At 42.4% G+C, this 21,443-nt stretch overlaps 1 protein-coding gene across 1 annotated transcript in view; it reads left to right on the top strand.

Moving 5' to 3' along the window:
* Positions 1–21,443, top strand: part of SLC9A4 (solute carrier family 9 member A4) — a 43,495-nt gene that overhangs the window by 9,884 nt on the left and 12,168 nt on the right. The window contains exons 4-9 of the mRNA XM_074983262.1: positions 4,046–4,263; positions 7,441–7,643; positions 8,492–8,578; positions 9,346–9,416; positions 12,262–12,423; positions 18,300–18,396. Of these exons, the coding sequence (XP_074839363.1) occupies positions 4,046–4,263; positions 7,441–7,643; positions 8,492–8,578; positions 9,346–9,416; positions 12,262–12,423; positions 18,300–18,396 (838 nt within the window). The remainder of the gene's footprint in view (positions 1–4,045; positions 4,264–7,440; positions 7,644–8,491; positions 8,579–9,345; positions 9,417–12,261; positions 12,424–18,299; positions 18,397–21,443) is intronic.

Here is a 21,443-nt window from a genome sequence, read left to right as displayed (position 1 = left end):
TGAAATAATTTTGGATGACTGGGAAAGAACGCTGCCCTGGTTGATAGAACCAGCTTGCACATGGAGTCAGGCATTGTGAGGTGGTACAGTACGAAGCTTTGTGACGACCAGCATCAGAGGAGGAAATAGTGCTACTCGGGCTCAGACCATCACTAGTGTGTGGGTGTGCCCTCCCTGTGGACAAGACTTGTCCCTTGCGCATCAGATTCAGCAGCCATCTCTAAAGAGCAATGGTGCCATTAACTGAAGGTCAGATCCTTAACTAAAGTAATCTGGGAATAGTTCTATGGCTAAAGACATGGTCCCAAATGTGTTCTTAATGTACAGGTGTGCGAAGAAGAGGGAAGGTCAGAAAGGTCTATAGTTTATGGTAAACACAAAGGAAGTGAGAGGGGGCACTGATGGGAGGATGACAAGGAGGACGGGGATAGGAAAGAAGAGGGAAGGGATGACTGGAGGAATGGAGAGGCGCATGGCAGAGACAGTGAGGTGCAGCAAATGGAATGTGAGGTGAGGGTGTCGGAGGGAGTTGGAGCAAACAGCCAACTGATGAAGGGAAAGAATATAAAAGTAAAAACTGAAGCAGTGGAAAGCTGACGACCTGCTCAGTTCTAAAGATAATTCTACTGGCTGGTGCTGAGCCTAATTTCTGGCTCCTGAGCTAGCCCTTTCCAGGGTCTCTCTTTCTGCCTTGAGCTCACGTGAAGGAGGAGGCATTGGGAGTTCACTGATCCCAGTGCCTTTGAATGACTGAAGGGTGCCTCCAGGGAGGATTTTCACTTAGTGGAGGCAGATGTTTGAATGTGGGCACTCATGATATATTGCACGTGCATCAACAAATGTATTACCGTTATGAATACAAACATTTTACATTAGCTCTCACTGAATATCTCAGAACTGATTCATTTGCAAACACCAGTTTACAGTCTCTGTGCAAAGTTGGGATTGCATGCACCCATACCTTGCAGAATCATCTGAAATGTCTGTCTTTGGAAATTTAACCCAATCATTTAATTAGCTAAATATATAAGGTACTGAGCCTTGTACTCTATGTGTTTATAATACAACATTCAGAGGCTTCTTCTTCCAATCTAATTATTAAAGCATATATAGTTCTAATCTGATTCTTTGCAGTTTTATACCTTGTATAGTTATTTCCATCTTTTTCAAAGTGGCCCAAATCCTGGGCCATATTTTGCCCACTAATATATGGCATATTTGTCATTGGCAAACCTTTCATTGGCTTCTGGATCAGGTCCTATCAGAGCTTACTCTAACTCATTAGTCTTTTATAGATTTAATCAGTCTGCCTTCATTATTTTAAAATATGTAGAACTTTATTTCACATGCTTCTTGTTATTAGTTTATTGAAATAAATAGTAATAAAATAATAGTAATATTATCAGGATTTACTCTTTTTACTGGCCAATTAGATATATTACAGCTTATTTTAGTGATGAGAACTTACATTTGCATCACTGAATTATTCATGAATTCATTCATTTTCCACCTGAGTTATAAAAACTTATTGTGCATATAGCTTGAAAAGTCAACAGTATTAAATATTAACTTCTACTGATCTTGTCTTAGAATGTCCTTGGACCTGCTGAATGTATCTGTTCCTCCAGAACACCCTACAGCTTTGTCTAGGTGGAATGAATGGGAGACTTGAGGGGCACTCAGACTATCCCGAGCACACAGGGTTAGAAATTGACCACCATGTAGAAGGATCATGGGACTAAAATGTTATAGATGGAAAACAGCTAGGTGACATGCTGGTCTGTCAGTTTAGGATTCAACTTTATTTACTTGCATTGTCCTTTAAGCTGTGGAGAGCAGGCAGGAAATAAGGAAACCTTGGGAATGCCTCATTGCTGTTTCTGCAGAGAGCTCAAAGTCTGTCATGCAGTAGGATACCCCTACTCATGTTAGGAAGTACAGTAGAACCTCAGAGTTGCAAACACCTTCAGAATGGAGGTTGTTCATAATGTTTAGCAAAATGTTATGGTGGTTCTTTCAAAAGTTTACAACTGAGCATTGATTAACACAGCTTTGAAACTTTACTATGCAAAAAAATGCTGTTTTGCCCTTAACACAATACTGTACTGTATTTACTTCTTCTTCTTTGTCTTTGCTGTTGCCTGATTGTGTGCTTCTGGTTCCATTTGAGTTATGTGCATGACTAATTAGTTCATAACTCTGGAGTTCATAACTCTGAGGTTCTTCTGTACCTTACTCCATAAGAAGTCTCATTATCTTCAGTCTGAGAAATAGTGTCAGCGCCTGGCCCATGTAATGATACATTTGGGCCAGTTGGGCTACAGCCACACAGCAAAGGTATTTCAAGATAACAACCATTGCTTCAAAACAACTTTGCGAGCATCTACACCACACACATGCTATTTTGAAATAAATTCAAAAGAGCAGGTGGGTTATTTCCAATTTTGTAAGCCTCACTGAAGGAGGAAAAATGTCTATTTTGAAATACTATTTTGAAACAGGCTCTGTTAGGAAGTGGAATAGAGCATTTCAAAAGAACTGATAAGGGTGTCCAATGGTACTATTTTAAAATAGGCGCTATGTGTCTGTACGTGCAATTTCAAAATAGATGGGTGGTATTTTGAGATATAATTCTTGTATGTAGCTGTGTTATTTTGGAACAGCTGTTCTGGAAGGCTGGGTCTACACGTGCCCCTTCCTTTTGAAAGGGGCATGTTAATGAGCAGGTTCAAAATATGCTAATGAGGTGCTGCAATGGCGGGAGATGGGACCTTCCAAAAGGAACCCCCCCCCCAGTTTTTGAAAACCCTTCTTCCTATCTGTGATCAGAAGAAGGGCTTTTGAAAACTGGTGGGGGGTCCTTTCGGAAGGTCCCGTCTCCATGGGCAACACGTGATTCAAAAAGCCGCACTTTCGAATCACCGTGGCTGCCACTATGCTAATGAGGCGCTGCATATTCATTGCAGCATCTCATTAGCATATTTCGAACCCGCTCATTAACATGCCCCTTTCAAAAGGAAGGGGCACGTGTAGACCCAGCAAAATAGATTATTTCAAAGTAACGCTGCTGTGTAGGTGTAGTATTGGTGGCCTGATTTATGCAGCCAGAGGGGTAAGGAGCGGTACAGTGCCCCTTCACTGCCTCATGCAAGTTGGGTCATTATGAAAGGAGAGAGCGGCCCCTGCAAGGCTGCTGGATGCTTGTGGGAAGAGAGGGGGAAGAGTCATTGTAATTAGGTCTCCATCCTCTAATATGCTGGTTAGCCAGTGTTTGCAGGGAGCCCTCTGTGCCAGGTGTAGGGCTGACACAGGGTCTCTCTGTCACACCAGAGTGATGGTGGAATTACTGGGAAGCAGATTGTGGCACTGACTGCTCTGTTCCCAGGGCAGCACAACATTGTGTTGCTCCTTGCTTGGTGTTGGTGACAAAGCCATGATTTCCCCCGTTTTTGGTATTTGTTGTGCTTTCAAAATGAAATGGCCTATGAACCAGACTCCACTTTGAATAAAGATGACAAACTCTGGCTCCTTTTCTTTTCCTTTAAGTGGGATATACACATACAGAGCCAGCTTCTGGTACCCTTCCAGTCAGTATCTAGTTCATTACATAGCCCCTTCCTTCTCAAGTAGTCCCATTGAAATTAAGGGGTCCCTTTGAGAAGGAAGATACTGCATGAAGAAAAGTCTAAGAATCTGGCCCATATAGGGAATGAGCATACAGCGTGGATTCAACTACTGTAGTCTTCAAGCAGGAGAGGGTAGAGGAGTGTTTCTCTTTTAAGACAATAAACACACATTTGTCATAGAAGTGGGAGGGATGTCTGGAGGTCTTTGAGTCCAGTCCCCTGCAGGACCAAGCACCATTCTTTTTAAGGAAGAAAAAAAAAAAACTAATTCCCCCAGATCTCCTTGAGGATTGAGCTCATGACCCTGGGTTTAATAGGCTAATGCTCAAACCATTGAGCTAGTCCTCCCTTTGACAGGTAACTGCTACCAAGATCTTTGTATGGTATTTCTGCTTTGTATGATGTTTCTGAATGAACAGGATAACAGCATGTGCAGTGACTATGAAAAAATATGTGGAGGAGAACGTTTCCCAGAATTCCTACACAACAATAAAATATTTCATGAAGATGCTGAGCAGTGTCAGCGAGACCCTGATTTTCATGTTCATGGGAGTGGCCACGGTTCGAAGGAACCACGACTGGAACTGGGCTTTTGTTTCCTTCACGCTGCTCTTCTGCCTGATTTGGCGGGCACTAAGTAAGAGTCAAATATTGTATTTTAACATAGCAAGCCTGAGTAGATGTGGTGCTTTTGTGTCTTTGAAAGTAGTCAATGAAAAAATAGGCTAGACTATGTCTACACCAGACATAGAAGTCGACTGCCGATATGCAATTTTAGCTAAGCTAATTGTGTAGCTAATATCAACTTATTGGCGGTTGACTTCCATGTCTGTCTACACAGAGGAAGGTTGACAGGAGAAACATGCCTGTCAATCTTTATGCCTTACCTCTTGCGAGGAGTTCTGGAGTCAGCTTTGACCCCTGACACCATCGGTTCATGCACGTGCAAAACGAAACCCTGGAAATTAAACCCATGGGTTGATCTTCCATGGTGGTGTGGCTGTAGCCTAGGCAATGTAGTGTTGATTTATTGCCCATTGCTAGCCTAGGTTCAATTACACTAGGACAGAGTTCTCAGACTCTGTTGTACTGCAATCTCTTTCTGACAACAACAATTACTACACAACCACAGAAGGGGAGAAAGAAGCCTGAGCTCAAGGTTTTTGGGGGGAACCAAAGAGATTCCACCTTGAATAGGGGGTCTGTAATGTGAGCCCCCTCCACTCACAGTTGAAGCCCTTGGACTTTGGCTTTAACCCCAGGTGGTGAGGCTTCAGCAAGTCTAAGACCAGCCCTGGTGACCCCATTAAAATGGGGTTGTGACCCACAGTTTGAGAACTGCTGCTCTGTGGGGATGGTCTGTGTAGTCTGCTGAGAGTTAGGATGTGTGAAAGGCTGGAGCATGCTCAGTGAGGATGAAATCCTAGGAGAATTTAAATGATCTGGATCAGGAGATGGATTGCACCCTCAGCAATTTGCAGAAGACACTAAGCTGGGGGACAAGGTAGATGCACTGGGGGGTAGGGTTAGGTTTTAGAGTGACCTAGTCAAATTGGAGAATAGGTCCAAAAATATGAGGATGCTCAACAAGGACAAGTTCAGAGTCATACACTTAGGATGGAGGAATCCCAAGCACTGCTTATAGGCTGTAGACTGACTGGCGAGGCAGCAGCTGTGCAGGAAAGAACCTGGGGATTACAGTAGATAAGAAGCTGGATATGAGCCAACAGTGTGCTCATGTTGCCAAGAAGGCTAGCAGCATATTGGGCTGTGTTAATAGGAGTATTGTCAGCAGACTGAGGGAAATGATTATTTCCCTCTATCTGGCACTAGTGTGAACATATCTGGGATATTGCATCCAGTTGCGTCCCTCCCCCACATTACAGAAATGATGCGGAAGCATTGTAGAGCGTCCAGCAATGGTCAACAAAAATGATGAGAGGGCTGGAGAACATGACTTATGAGCAGAGGTTGAGGAACTGGATTTATTTAGGCTACAGAAGAGTGGAAAGGGGTGGGGGGATTTGATAACAGCCTTCAATTACCTGAAGTGGGGCTCCAAACAGGATGGAGCCAGGCTATTCTCAGAGATGACAGAATAATAAACAAGGGTCTCAAGTTGCAGTGGGGGAGGTCTAGATTCGATATTAGGAAAAACTATTTCACCAGGAGGATGGTGAAGCACTGGAGTGGATTGTCTAGGGAGGTGGTGGAATCTCCATCCTTAGAGGTTTTTAAGGTGAGGCTTGACAAAGCCCTGGGTGGAATGATTTAGCTGGGGTGGGTCCTGCTTTGAGCAGGGGGTGGGAATACATCACCACCTGATGCCTCTTCCAACCACCGTCTTCTATGCGAGTTTAAGTGGGAAAATGATGAAGTCTCTACTAAGCATATATAAGCCAACATTTTACAGTCTTATAACTTGGGTACATGTGAGCAATTTTTAATGGGGACAGCAAAAGACACACCCATGACACAAAGGCCTTTACCCTATTTAATTTCAAGTCCCTGTTCGAAAGCACAGAAGTTTGTGAGCTTTTCAAATAAAGGTTGCTAATCAGCCTGAGACAGACACCTGGCAGGGGAAAACTTCAGCCCAAAAGGTTAAAATTTGACAAAGCTATAAGCAACTGAAAACAGCATCTCATAATGGGAAATGCCATGCAATCTTCATAACAGGCAGTGCAACCAGGCCCACCTATAAGCATGTATAACAATATCCAATATGCTTCTTATCTGGTTGATTGAGAAATTGTTTTTCCCTTATTATAACTGTTTGTTATTTACATCACTCGTGATGCTAACAAGAAACATAAGACAAAAGGGGCATTTTTCATTAAGATAATAAAGGGCTGGAAAAGGACCAAAGATGGCGACGGGGAAAACAAGCGAACAATTGGATATACTGTAGGCAGAGATGGCAGTCCGCACCCAGCCACCTAGAATCAGAGAACCATAGGGTTAAATGGGACCTCCAGAATCAGTGGGACCAACAGCTTCGGTAGGCATCCCAGCAAGCTGTGTGTGAGGGGCCAGCTCCAGGCCCCTTGAGGGGACGGGCCAGGGCTGCGGGTGGAAGGAGCACAGCCGCGGCAGCTACCGCAGCTGTTTGCTACTGAGCGCCTTTCAAACGGAGTCAGTGATGAGCACTGGAGTGTGACTTGTGCCCAGCTCTGCCCCTGGTCTGCTGGGTGACCTTTGTTTTCCCACCTTTTCCTTACTCAGTCTCCCCTCTGGTGAACTAGGTCTATTGATACTGACCTCTTGCCATTTGTAGAGCACTTTGATATCCAATGTTGAGGAAGCACCATATGAAGATCTAGGTACTATTATTATTATTATTACGTGCAACTGTCCAAAAAGCACTGTTCAGAAACACTGGTCTTCTACTGTGCACGAAAATGGCTGGAGTAGCATAGAAGGGAACCAAAATGTACTGGAGTGCAAGGACAGAAGAAGTGCTTGAAAAAATGGTGTAGGGAGAAAAGCAGGAGCAATGTTTATCTGTGATGTCTTCAGATCACCAAAGTGGCAGGCAGACCTGTCTAAAATACAAACGGGGTGGATAATGTCACTTATGCCATCTTCTAATCCCATTCGGCGAACCTAAAACACAAAACATTTACCAACATACACACTACATTAGAATAGAGTTTTACAGGTTCTCATACAACAAGCCTCACATGAATAATATATTTTAAAACAGCCCCAACATATGACTAGAAAAGAAATTTAAAGTACCCCCCATTGCAAAAGAAAGCTGTTAGTGGCTCAAGACTAAAGATGGATTAACAATGATTTTTCACCCTCCTAGGTGTGTTTGCTCTCTTTTATATCAGCAACAAGTTTCGGACATATCCCTTCACTGTTAAAGACCAGCTCATTATTGCCTACAGTGGCCTTCGAGGAGCAAGTAGTTTCTCTCTTGCATTTTTGCTTCCTATGTATCTCTTCCCTAGAAAGAACATGTTCATTGCGGCTACTCTTGTGGTCATATATTTCACTGTGTTCATCCAGGTAAGCAGTTTCATAATGGGTTCATTCCCTATAAAAGAGATGGCTAAGCTTGCACTGAGATTTATGCTTAAATCAGGAATAAATCCTTCGATTTCACAGTTGCTGGATAGAGTCTTCATGTTTAACACAATAACTCTTCAGTGAATAATTGATTTTTTAAAATCATTTTGATTAAATATTTACTAACTTCATCAGTAGAAATATTTAAAAGCTTGTTCCCTTAAAATTTCTCTGAAAATATTTCAACTTCTACTTCACCTTCACCACTAATACACAAGAATTGTTGCTCCCCTTGTGTGTCATAACTAGAGCTATGTAGAATAAAAATTCTGTTTTGTGAAGGATTTTGTGATTTAAACATTTGTCTTTGTTCTGATTAGGAAAGAACCCCCACAGCTTAGAAATCCTCTGCAAAGAAAATTCTGAAAATTTTGTTTTGATATAATATTTAAAACACTATATTGTACATTTACAAATGAAATCAAAAGTTTTTTAAAACTTTCAAAAATGTCAGAGGGATGCAGAGACATTTTTGAAACTAAATTCATAGATGAAATATGAGCTTTGGTATGAGTGGTTAGAGGGCCAGCTAGTTAACAGAAACTAATACTTAGAGACAGTAAGAAAACGTTGATGAAAAAGTAATTATGATGAAAAAATTGAAAGTTTTTTCAAAAATTGTCCTCCTACTCCTGCCCCATTTTTCAGCCAGCACAGTAGTAACATAAGCCCTGTATTCTATACACAGTTTTCATGGCTGATTGAATAAAAATAGTCACTTCATCCTTCCCTTTTCTCTTCTTGTTTCAAAAGATAATTAACTTTCTCACTCATTGTCCTAAATACAGGGAATCACAATAGGTCCATTGGTCAAGTATCTAGACATTAAAAAGACCAACAAGAAGGAGTCCATCAATGAAGAGATTCATGCACGCGTAAGTTGTCTTTATTGGTGAGCTGCATCCTAGAAAAACAACGAATGGGATTTCCAAATTAGTTGCAGGAAGTTAGACAGGGGCAACTAGTGAGGAGGAACATGGGTGGCTCTTTAAATACCTGGCTTGGATGGGAGAAAAGGTAGTTCAGTCCGGCAGCCTGAGCCAGGGAAGCAGCTGGTGTTGCAAGGCAGGTGAGAGCAATGTGCAATCAACTAACAAGAGCCAGCTGATCTGACTGCTGGCAGGCTTAAACGCAGCCCAGTGAAGCAGGGACCGGGCGATAGTGAGGAGGTGGAGGAGTTTGGAGAGCTATTGTGAAGGAGAAGGGAAAACAGATAAGGAACTGAATGAGTGCTCATAAGGGAGCTGACAGCCCTGGTTGTGACTAGAGGAGGGAAGGAGACTGGCTAAACTGCCAGAGCGGTGGAGGTAGATGTAGCTACCACAAGGGGCAAAGATGGGGACCTGGACCAGACAAAGGGGCACCTTGCCACACAGCCCTATTTCAAAATAGCAATTTTAGAATAGCTTCCCCCCATTGTCCCCACTTGTGGCTTGCAAGGAGTCCTGGGGCTGAGATTGATCCTGGAATGTGCCATTTCACCCATGTGCAAAACAGCACTTTGGAAGATTGAACCTAACACTTGATCTTCTGCGGTGAGTAGAGACCCAGCTTTAGACTCTGATCCTCAATTACCTCAGAATTGTGCGAATGCTGATTTCATGCTATGACTTCATTGATTTGCTGTATTTTTTTTCTCTAGGTGATGGATCACTTGAAGGTTGGAATTGAAGATATATGTGGGCATTGGAGTCATCATCAACTGAGAGACAAGTAAGAATGGCTTATTGCTGCCTGGTGTAATAAAAACAATGTAGCTGTGACACTGATCTTTTCAAAGGTAAACAGAGTAGGAAATCTGCTTGGTGCTCTCAAAAGTGTAGACTAGAACGAAAATGTTTTGGGAATGTGCCAAATCCTATCCTAATATATAACCTGAGGTCTTGTGTAGCCATCATCTTCTGGGGTGCAACATTCACATGTGTCACTGCTGTGCCTCCTCAAAGGTTAGCAGGAGAAATCTTAGAGAGGAAAAGCATGATACGCACACTCATGGGACATGTGGGCAAAAGCCTGCAAACAAGGCCTAATGTAGGCTTAGCATTCTTCAAAGTGATCCTTCAAATACAGGCATAGATGGCAAGCAGCTCGAGGAATGAATCTGTCATTTGATTTGAATGTAAATCACTGTGCAACCATATTAATAAATAATTTCCCAGTCTCTGAATTATACTGCCTCCTGTATCTAGGAGAAAGCGTACAAGGGATGTTTGTCTTAATAAAAGAATGAGATAAGAGCAGCATTAAACCTTCATTAGATAGATTAGACTCTTTGGCCGTGTCTGCACTAGCCAAAAACTTCGAAATGGCCACGCAAATGGCCATTTTGAAGTTTATTAATGAAGTGCTGAAATACATATTCAGCGCCTCATTAGCATGTGGGCAGCTGCAACACTCTCTGAAACTGGCACATCTCATCCAGACAGGGCTCCTTTTTGAAAGGACTCCACCTACTTCGAAGTCCCCTTATTCCCATCTGCTCATAGGAATAAGGGGACTTCGAAGTAGGCGGGGTCCTTTCAAAAAGGAGCCCCGTCTGGACGAGCCGCGCGGCGGTGCGCCGCATCAATTTCAAAGTGCCGCGGCTGCCCGCATGCTAATGAGGTGCTGAATATGTATTTCAGCGCTTCATTAGTAAACTTTGAAATGGCCATTGCATGACCATTTTGAAGTTTTTGGCTAGTGTAGACATAGCCCTTGTGATGTTGACTTGATGTTCTAAATAGCCATTTGGTTTGTGGCCTTTATACTTACAGATTTGATAATGCAGAGACATGAATATGACCCTCTATCTGACCAATACCTTTGCAGAAGGAGGTTGATGTATAGCAGTAACACGAGACTTTGGGTGACACATCTTTTCTGCCTGACAAATGGCCTTCAGTTCAATATATTTATAAAGTATAGAATTCATATGTAACGGGCTAACAATAGCCTTCCAGAGAATTAAGGACAATATTAGTGTGGTACACGGGCTCATGGGTGGCAGGTACTGTAGGCAGGGGCAGGCAAAGCCTTCCCAAACTGCCTCGCTTGGTGTTGCCCATTCTCTGCTGGGGGCTGTACCACAGCACCTGCTGGATCCTGGAACTCTGGGCTGGGTGAGGCTACAGCTATGCCACTCACCAGCTTCCTGGAGCTCCAGGGTCTCGCTATCCCAGACAGGGGGCTAGTGGCCCCACTGTGTAAGGGCATGGGGGCGGGGGATGGGCAGAGGCCACAGTGAGGGGGCAGGGGCTTTGGTGAGGCTAGGAGTGCTTGCCCCCCACTAAGCCCTTGGGTTACTACCGCTCATGCACAGGCTATAAAATTCCATCTGAAGCCACAGACACAACTGAAAACACTGCAACTGAGATACAGTATATTCCTATCATGTTGATCCACCCACTAGATTGGACAGGACAAGTTCAGGCATACTGACACAAATTGTTTCCATCCAGGTAAAAACTAGAGAAATGCACCAGACAAAAATTTGAGTCCACAAAAATAAAAACAAAAGCAGTCAAGTAGCACTTTAAAGAGTACAAAGTTATTAGGTGACGAGCTTTCGTGAGATAGACTCATAACCTGAAGAAGTGGGTCTGTCCCACGAAAGCTCATCACCCAATTATTTTGTTAGTGCTTTTTTGACAGAATACAGACTAACACCGCTATCTCTGTCACTACAAAAATGAAGGTGCTCTGTGCATTAAGATGAGACAATTTATTACCTTAGTTACCTGAGACTCAGTAACTTCCTGTGGACTAGAGAAATCTAAAGAGCAGTCTGTGCGCAGAACAAAGCAGATCAATGTACAGTCTATTGTTAGTGTAAAACATACTTTAAAAAAGTTGCGTAATAAAGAAATAGTCTAAATTCTGTGCTGTTTTTAGTAACACTTAAAGCACACTTTCCTGCCCTAGCAAACTGCCTTATAGGAAAAAAGATAAGAGGAGCTGCTGCTGATTTGTTAAGCTAATGCTTGAAAGCTAACACACACATTCAAATGTGTGCATATGTTACATTAATGGGCAACTGTAATATGCAGCATGCATACACATCTTTTTGTAGTCCATTCAATTTCTCTGGCATTCAGAATATTAGGATATATGTATTTTCCTCTATTGTCAGGGTTCAAAATGATCAGCAACATAATGGGACCTAACTACTGGGCCATTTAGAACATTATTGGTGTCTGGCTGAATAGGCCAGCATTGCTGTAAGTGCAGCTGCTGCTGTTCTACCTTATTAGAATACAACATTTGTACAAAAGCATAAAAGATTGCCACAACTGTATGAAAAGAGAAAAGGAGCAATGCCATGTACTTACACTCACTCGCCCTTCTTTTTGCAATGATTGCCGCTTGTCTGTCTTTTGGAGAGCAGATTTGCTATCTGTTTGGAGCAGTAGGCCACGACCTTTGTCCTCCTTCAGGTTTCTGTTCACTGGTCCTTCAGCAGGTCCACGGGTACCTACAATTTGGCCTCTGTTTCTGACATAATTATACTTGATGGATGTTTGTCAGAGGAAGATGGACTCCTTTTCTTATTACATTGTCTTTCATTCCTAACTCCTAGATTTAAAAAGTTTGACAATAAATATCTAAAGAAAATCCTGCTTCGGAAGAACCAGCCCAAATCCAGCATTCTGTCTCTGTACAAGAAGCTGGAAATCAAACAGGCCGTTGAGATGGCGGAGAGTGGGATGATACATTCATCTGCATCCACCACTTCTCTCCAGTGAGTATCTGCTTCATTACAGCTTACCACAACTGGGGAGAGGGGGAAGGGAAACAGGAAGGAAGGGGCAGGGAATACGAAGAATGAGGCAGGGGAGGCCTTTCAAAGAAATGTGACAAGAACAAGGTAAGGGGAGTGAGAAATAACAATTAAGGGCCGGGACCTTTGTGTTACATAGGAAGTAAAATGTTCTGCTGGGATGGGTCTGTGCTCACAGAGAAGGAAAAGACTGTCTCTTTACCCATGGTTTTTCAGTGGCACTGAACCAGGCTGAAAAGGCCTGGAGATAGGGTCTAAAATCAGGGGTGTGCGCTGGTTGCATCACACTGCTCCAGTGATGCAAAGCAGCCATATGCTTCATTTTACTGGCTAGTAAATTCTAGCTCAGGGTTGCTTTGTGCTGAAAGAGCAACTCCAAGGAACGGAGCACACTAGTTTGCCTGGTCCACAGCTCAGGTGAGGAACCAGAATTCTGGGATCTGAAACTTTTTGGGTTTAGCTCTTATGAGACCAGACTCTCTGGTCTGATTTGTGAGCAGACTGGGCCAGAAATGCCGTAAGGACAGTGTTTCCTGTAGTGTTCTGGTGTCTTGGCCAGAACTCGGGTGGTGAGAAACCAGAAAAAACAAGGACTCATGCTTTTGGCATCTTTGGAAATGTTTGGTTTGACAGACTGGGAAGAGGTGGGGACGGGGTTAGTCATGTACTTTACACAATCGCCCATCTCTAGTTTTCTTAGTTAATGCGGGCTAAATAGTGCCAATTAACAAAAGCCTTTGATTAATGAATGTTCAAGGGGGGGCCCTCCCTGCTGTTGATGTGGGTTATTCGCTTCTTATGCTGGGGTGGTGAAGTTTGCTTCCCCCCAGCATGCTGAACCAGCCACCAGAGAAGCATGGAAGGTTTGAGTGCACTCCCCATACTAAACATGGGAGGCAATTTAAAGCAATGGAAAGCTATGTGAAACAGACTTGATGAAATACAACCATAGTCCCTATAGAAACCAATGGGGCAAAATACCTGCAGTACAAAACAATTGCTTTGAGATATTAGAACTGGATTCTGTGTGTAAAGCCTTAAAATATAAAGAGCTGGGTCATGGAAACCTTCACTCCAGTATGCGTCTTTATCACATGGCAACCTGCTGACCTCAGCATGACTGCTCACTGGTAAGTATGTGCATGCAAGTGTTTGAGAGCTCACTGAAGAAAGAGAATATACCATACTGCACCACTTTTCAAACTGTTTCTTGATTATGTAAATGTTTGGATTGAATTCTTGTGTAATTTAATATTAAGAGAAAGCTGTGCTAGTCTATATACTATCGAAACAAAAAAGCAGTTCACTAGCACTTTAAAGACTAACAAAATAATTTGTTAGGTGATGAGCTTTTTTGGGACCCACAAGCTCATCACCTATACATTATTTTGTTAGTCTTTAAAGTGCTAGTGAACTGCTTTTTTGTTTTGATAGTGAACTGTGCTTTTGTGTAATTTAAGAGTTGGTCTTCCTATTTTTTTTGTGAGAGGATAATACAAATAGAAGCATATGGTCATGACTTTCTTTTTACTTTGTCAGAAATGAGTTGCATGGAAGAATACATATAGCAAGTTTGAAAGAAACACTATGACAAACATTTCTTTTCTTAGAAGGAAAAAGCCAAACCAGTTCCATGGAGCTTCATAAATTACTCCCAGGTTGAGTTTGTGGGATGAAAAATATCATTCTAAAATAAATACCTTACTGAGGTGGGACTGGAGGTTACTCTGGACCAGACTTGGATATTTTTTTACTCCAGTCACTTACTACTGGTAGTTGACGAGAGTACTTAAGGAGAATGGGGAGCCTGAACTGAAGGATTTCAGAATTAATTGATTTCAGTGAGACAGCTTGCAATATATGGCACTATTCAGTAGGAGCGAGAGTGGCAAAATCTGACCTAAATTAATAGTCCTGGAAATCGTTGAGTTCAGCATGAAATTCTGATGCATTTAATATAGAGCCACATTTTTGTTAATCACAATACGTTTCTCACCAGCCCTATTGATTGCTACCTGGGGTTCTCACACTTCAGAGACAAGGGGAACAAATGTTCTCTGGCGATCAGGGAAGATCTGTGATGATCCTCCTGGATTCACTCTGTACTCAGAACTTCCATTCATATCACTGGAATTTCTACAGTTGAACTGTGCAACAGAGGGTTTACATTTGAGATAAAATATAGCACTTAGCTGTAGTGGCTTGGAGAACAAGGCTCTGGGAGGGAAAAATAACCATTCTTAGACATGGGCATTTCAAAGGGCAAAGCACATCCAAGCAGGTGCTCTACATACCACATTTGCATGGCTGTTTTTAAACAATACACTTATACAAAAGATAGGATGGGCGTGTTTCTGAGTTCACTTTTGCTGTATCTGAGCTTCATTTTCTTTATGCCTATTTGGATTTCACAGGAGTTAGACTTGATATATGCTTGTGTAAGCAGGATCAGTAACAGTGTTTTAATTGCTAGTAATACACAAGAGCTATCCCACTAGAATGCTACAGTAGTACCTTCTTCTGAGTTGAACTGGATGTAAAGTATAGAAAATTCAAAAGTAACAAAGAATGGATGAAGACTTTGTGAAATTTTTCATTTTTAAATTGGCTCTATTTTTAAGAACAAATATGGAGAATATATTGGGTACACTTATGATCAGAGTAGGTGGTTTGTGCCAACAGAGGCCAATAGCCAATTGGTCTTTCACCACAAATGATGATGTCAGTAATGTTAATAAATAAAACACACAGACTGGGCTCTGCAGGTAAAATGCAGGAAGTCATTGCAATGGAGATTATTTTGTGGGTGGGAACAAGTCAAACTTGTTAGCTGCAAGCATGTTTTTGAAACATAGAGCTACATTATGAAATATGAATAAAGGGTGATAATTAAACTGAAAATATAAGCTTCTCTCCATTCCCCCCAGGGGTGGCTCTCTGTTATCAGCATGTCAGGTTAATGGGTAATCCTGTGCAAAGATTATACTCTTTATTCATGCTTTAGAATGATATAGATAATCATGTTTGTTCTGTTGCTATTTCAGTTCAGCTGAAACTGGTATTTTATTTGAGTCCCCTAAAGAGCAAAATGATAAAAAGCACAGTTATAAATTAAGACCTGCTGTTCCCTCTACATCTTCATGCAGAGGGGAGCCAGACTGGGTCGATCAGGCGTGGGGAAAGTAGCAGGATGAAGTGATCATTGCGTACCATTTTCCTCTATACTCTCCCTTATACCACCCAGTTGGGAAAAGGATAAATTTCACTCTGCAAGGGCACCATAGCCTTCTGGTTCCTTAAGCCTAGCAGGGGCAAGCCTGGACAAGATGGGTGCTAGAAAGCTACTCTTTGGGGCATCAGCCACAAGGGATTCTACTGCATAAGACTTCAGCAGTCAAACTACATTCCATGGACCACTTGTCTGGTGGGCAGAGGTTAAAAACACCCACTTCAAAAACGTTAGCAATTAAAATAGTCATTGGAACAAAAACCCCACTATTTAGAGCTCTTGTGCATGCTTTTGTAAGTCCCTAGACAGGGATCTGCCTGTGTCCTATTTATTTAACTAGACTGTTTAAATGATTAATTTTTAAATTTTTTTCTGTAAATGTCACATTTGCATATGGCTGAATTGTTCCTTTTCTAGCTTGCCATTTTTCTCCTGCAATATATATTTTGATCAGAGTACTTAGTTTACTCTAGACACAGCTGCTTTAGATATTAAAGCCTGCATTCTTCCCACCCCCATGTAAGGGAAGCTGAAAGCACAATCCTTTCAGAATATAATTAGAGGAATCTCTCTCCTTTTTTTAATCAACCCATTTGCCACAATTACCCCAATGAGTGAAAAGAGGGACAAATGCATATGAAAGAAATAAAGACAAAACAAGTGGGAAACAATGAAGTGAACTTCGACTGTTTCACCTGGGATAGTGATGCTCCTTTATTCTCTATCCCTTCTCCCCTTGGCATCTGTCTAAGCTCTCAGAGGTTGACCTGGCAAATCCCATTAGCATTTCAGATCAGTCAGGTTCTATAGTGTTAACAAGAGGCACACATAGTTAAAAATTACTGTAACAACCCCTATAAATTGGAAGAATTATTGCCTTTGGCGTCTTCAGCTCAAGATGAGCCAGGGTGCACTCCATAACGACCTTAAGCTTGCTATGAAGCTGTAAAGCTATAGAGTGACTGTTATATTAGCTGTAATGTACCGAAGTGAAACATGAGCACCAAGGAAGGCTGAAGAGCACTGGATTGCTGGTTTTGATTTGTCCAGCTGTTCCATATCAAATGGTAGGTTGTGGTCGGCTGAACTCAACAACCCTCTGCATCAGCACTGGGTTTGGTTTTGGCAGCTTTTTTTGGGTAAGGAGGTAATATCAGAATCGAAGACTAACCATTCTGAGGGGTGTCTACCAAGGAAGGTGTCTAATCAGCCATGATCACGAGTGTCAAACTTTGGTGGCACAGTAAGATTGCCCATGATGAACATAAACTGAACACCAGCCTCATCACCTTACATATCTACCCAGAGAGAGAGCACTACCTGGGTCAATGTCCAAGGAGGCTACCTCCCGTTGCAATTAGTCATGGTGGTGATACCCTCAGGTACAAGACAACGGTAAAAATTCTTTGGACCTGCCAGCCAAGTTTCTGCAGATGTGAGATTCCCCTTGGCACATCCTGAATTTTCTCCAGTTATATGGGATGGTCCTTTTTCTCTTAATTTCTTTTTGAATAAGAGCATGATGCTCCCCTCCCGCTTGCATTGGCACAAAGGTGGTAAAGCCAGTACTGTACTGGCACACGGATAAAAATGATGAGTTAAATCAGAGGCTGGGGACTATAGGGCATAGGCAAAAAAGGGACTTAGAGACTGGAAGATATTTGTGTTGTGAAGAAAAAAAAAACAGGTTGAACGTCTCTCAATCCAGCACCCTTGGAACCTGAATGGTGCTGGATGAGAGAATTTGCCAGACCACAGGAGGTCAATATTGTCTAGCAGCATTACCAACACTTCCACTGATTGCTGGGCTCTTAGAAGTCATTTAGAGGTAAATTGCAGCTAAATGACAGCAGAGAGCACTGAGCCAGGACTGGTGGCTGTCAACAAACTTTATGGGACCACAGGAAACTTGGCCACTCCCATGGTAAGTCGTTATCTGGTTAATGACAACCATGTCAGATTACAGATATTGCTAGATGAGATTAGAGAGGTTCAACCTGTATAACAGAACCTCTGTCCAAAACATTCTCTAAATATATGGACTTTTTTTGCCCATGTCCCACTCCACCCCAGTCTCTAACACTTTTTCTTCTGAGACCCTACTGTGTGAATCATCTTTCCTTGTTAACTCTAAAAAGAAAAAAATTGGCTTTCATTGTAAATTGAATAGAAGCTTATTGTGTCTTCCTGATACGTTAATAGCTCTTTTTTTTTTTTTTCTTCAAATGATGGATGCAAAGTGCAACCTCCCCACCCCAAAACTAAAATACCTATGTCACAGAACTGGAAGGGACCTTCAGAGGTCAAGTCCAGTCTCTTGCACTCACAGCAAGACCAATCAACATCCCTGTTTAATTTTTTTTATTTGATCAGTAAATGGGCCCCTCAAGCATTGAGCTCATAACCCTGGATTTAGGAGGCCAACACACAAATCACTGGAAGTGTCTCTCTTAGGTTTTGTTGATAGCTTATTATCTCTGCTCAGAAAAGCGCCTTCCCATCTGTAGTGTTCAAGAAATAACAAGATGACAATTTTATAGGAAGGGGTCATTCCTGTGTGATTTGTACAAATTAGTATGATTTGTCTAACTTTTCTTTCTATTTACAGGAGCTCTAGAAAGCTGAGAATGCATAGGCTTTCTCCCGCAGAAGCAGAGTCCATGCGGGATATGCTGGTACATAACCTGTATCGCATACGGCAAAGGGTGTGTAAGCAACTCTTGTAACACAATTCTGTACTTCTAAACCAAAAGATTGGATTTGCCCTCCTCACCATCACAGACACAGCCAGTGGTTGTTGCAGAGACAGTATTGCTCATGTCAGCTGAACCATGAAACGATGTTTATGGGAAAGACAGATTCTCAGCTCTTGTCGACTGAATGTCAGTGGAGATACTCTGATTTACACCAGCTGAGAATCTGGCGAATTATGCTCATATCACACAGTACAACAAGTAAAAAGGAGTTTAACTTCTAGCTTTTTCACTCTGGCTGATCTGCAGTACAACAGGCTAATAAAATGCAGAAACCAGCTCTAGGAGTCAGACTTCCCTAGTTGTAAAGATCTTGGTGACTCAGTTTTCCTCCTTTCTGATATTGCAGAACACTTAGTTTACCTTCACTTTCCAAGCCCTCTCTCGCTAATCACACACAAACTGTGGCAGCAGCAGATGTGTAGGGTATTCCCAGGGAAACTGAGGAGATGGATCTGATGTGGCATTAGGGATGGGGTATTTACCTGAACATGTGCAGCAGTTACTTTTTTTTAAAGCAAGCCACCTGCAAAGTAGGTCTCAGACAGGTGGTATTCTAATCTTATATATGTCTACACAGCAGAAGTATTTTAGATTAAGCTATTCTGGAAGAGATGTTTCCAGAATAGCTTATTTTGAAATACTGTCTATACACAATATGCATATCAAAATAGCATTGAGCTATTTTGAAATAGAGCATCCATACTGATTGGATGCTGAATTGCATTTAAGGCACCCTGGGTAGGCCCCTTATTTCAAAATAGTCCCTATTCTATACAACCCCTATTCCAAAATAGGTGCTATTCTTCCTAGAATGAGGTTTACAGAAATATAAATAAGCCATTTGCTATTTTGAAATGTTGTGTAGACAGTGGCACAGTAATTTCAGAATAGGGGCTGTTCTGAAATAACTTTGCTGCGTAGACACACACTTGTTGACCTTCCTTGTGAAGGAGGAACAGGGACATTGGGGCCAGAGCTATTAAGGAGGTGTAAGACATGTGGAAACTTGCCAGGTTTAGAGGGGCAGGTCTCATGGCTTTTTCTGCAGGAGGCAAACCCTACCCTCACAATATGATGAGTGGGGAAGAATTCTCTCTCTCCCCCCCAGCCCTCCCAGTTGCCTCTTCTTTTAACATTTTTCCAGGAACTGGGGCTGATCCTGGGTCTCACCAAGGATTTGATTTGAAAAAAATGGATATCAAAGTCATGTCCTGTAACAAGGCAGTGCACGGCTAGTGCAAAGTGCAACATCAGTGTAATCAAGTCCAGTGCAGCAGCACCCCAGCACAATACAGAGCACTATCACATGCCCTTGTGGCAAAGTGTGCTACCAGATACAGCTGGGTAACCTTGGGATTGTGTTGATCAACTGTAATGTAGGCAGGGCTGCAGAAAGATCATTTTATAGCTTGCCATTCTTGTTACAGTCTTTAAAATGATCTGAATTGGGCTGACTGTGAAAGGTATTTCTTATCCTACTAGCCAGTGCCATATGCATCTGTCCTGTGCATGACTGAGGTGAACTGTCACCTTTTGCACTATAGCATGTTTTGTGGTATTGAAAACTATCTCTTTGCTTGGAAATGAAAGATTTGAATACCAGCATTTCCCTCTCCTCTTGAACTTTGAGGACCTGACTATGCTCTGGGTTGCATCAGTATGGAACCACTATAAATGGGATAGGTGATCAGGCCCTAAGTCTTCAAACTACTTCTAAAATATCAGTTAATTTACCCTCATGAGGCCCCTATGAGATGGATAACTGTTGTTCTCGTTTCATAGGTTGAGGGCTATTTCCCAGTAAGCTGAGCATTGGAGTGGCCGCCCCAGAGCTATTCGGCCACCACCCAAGTGACCACCCCTGGCCATTAGCATGTGTTTCTATTGGTGGTGCACATCCACACCTGCCTTGGTGCCCATAACAACATTTTTTCTACACAGGATATTAAAATTAGAAGGCACATGTGTTGAGGGTCTGACTTTCTGACTATAGCCTTGAACCCTGTGTAGCTGTTTACACCAGTGCACATGAGTATAAATCTCTCAGAATAGAATGTAAGGGCCTGATTCTCATTTATACTACAGCCACTTTACCCTTCTTTGGCATTGTTAAAGGGCCTTAAAACAGGTGTAGACTAAACCACTTCTAAGCTCTTTCACACTGTGGTGGCATATGAGGAGCAAATAAGCTGTGCTCCAAGTCCTAAATAAGGGTGGAGGTGAGTGGAGTGTTGAACTGGGGGAAAAAGGAGGGCGGCTTCTTGGTGATGACCTGCACCACTGAGATTGATTCGGCTATTATCAAACTGGTGCAGTTATAGCTGTGGCTTACACCACGTTATTAACAGGAGGAATAGGATTATGCCCAAAAGAAAGAGAAGCCCCTCCCTGGGGTTTTTCTAACTCCCAGTAGTTCTCTAAAACAGCCCACGGGTTGGTGGAATTCATTGGCTGTTATCCATCCCAATTTCTAAGAGCTGTTATCTATCCCCGAGGAGTGTGAGTTTTGAGTTTCAGGGGATGGGACTACTTAAGGGTTAATGGGGCGGAGAGTATGATGTACAAACACAAACGACACTGTCCTGTAGAACATGGAGGCTCAGCGGACCACGCTTCCCAGCTGAGGCAGCTTTGCTTTCAGAACTTCCCAGTCATTGGGTCAAAGCCCTTTTGGGGGTTCTGGGGCATCTTTGCCTCAGCCTTACACATGACCCTTACAGGCTCATGAAACTAAAACATAAATGCATTAACATATAGGCAGACTTGCCACAGCACAGGATGCAAACAGACAGAATACAAATAGAGTTAATAAAAGCATTTACTGAGAGCATATACTTACATAGTTAAGCAGATACAGGAATAAGATGCACTGTTGCATCATATTACTTCAGCTAGCTATACTACTAATACAGATTTTTGTGGTACCGTAAGGTATTCAGACCCTACTCTATCCAACTCGTGAGCAGGCAGGAGGAGCAGCAAAGGGTGATCAGGCC

This window comes from Carettochelys insculpta, chromosome 1 (genome assembly GCF_033958435.1).
Source record: "Carettochelys insculpta isolate YL-2023 chromosome 1, ASM3395843v1, whole genome shotgun sequence".
Taxonomy (NCBI): domain Eukaryota; kingdom Metazoa; phylum Chordata; order Testudines; family Carettochelyidae; genus Carettochelys; species Carettochelys insculpta.
The sequence above is the reverse complement of the archived record's forward strand: the minus strand, read 5'-3'. Positions and strand labels throughout refer to the sequence as shown.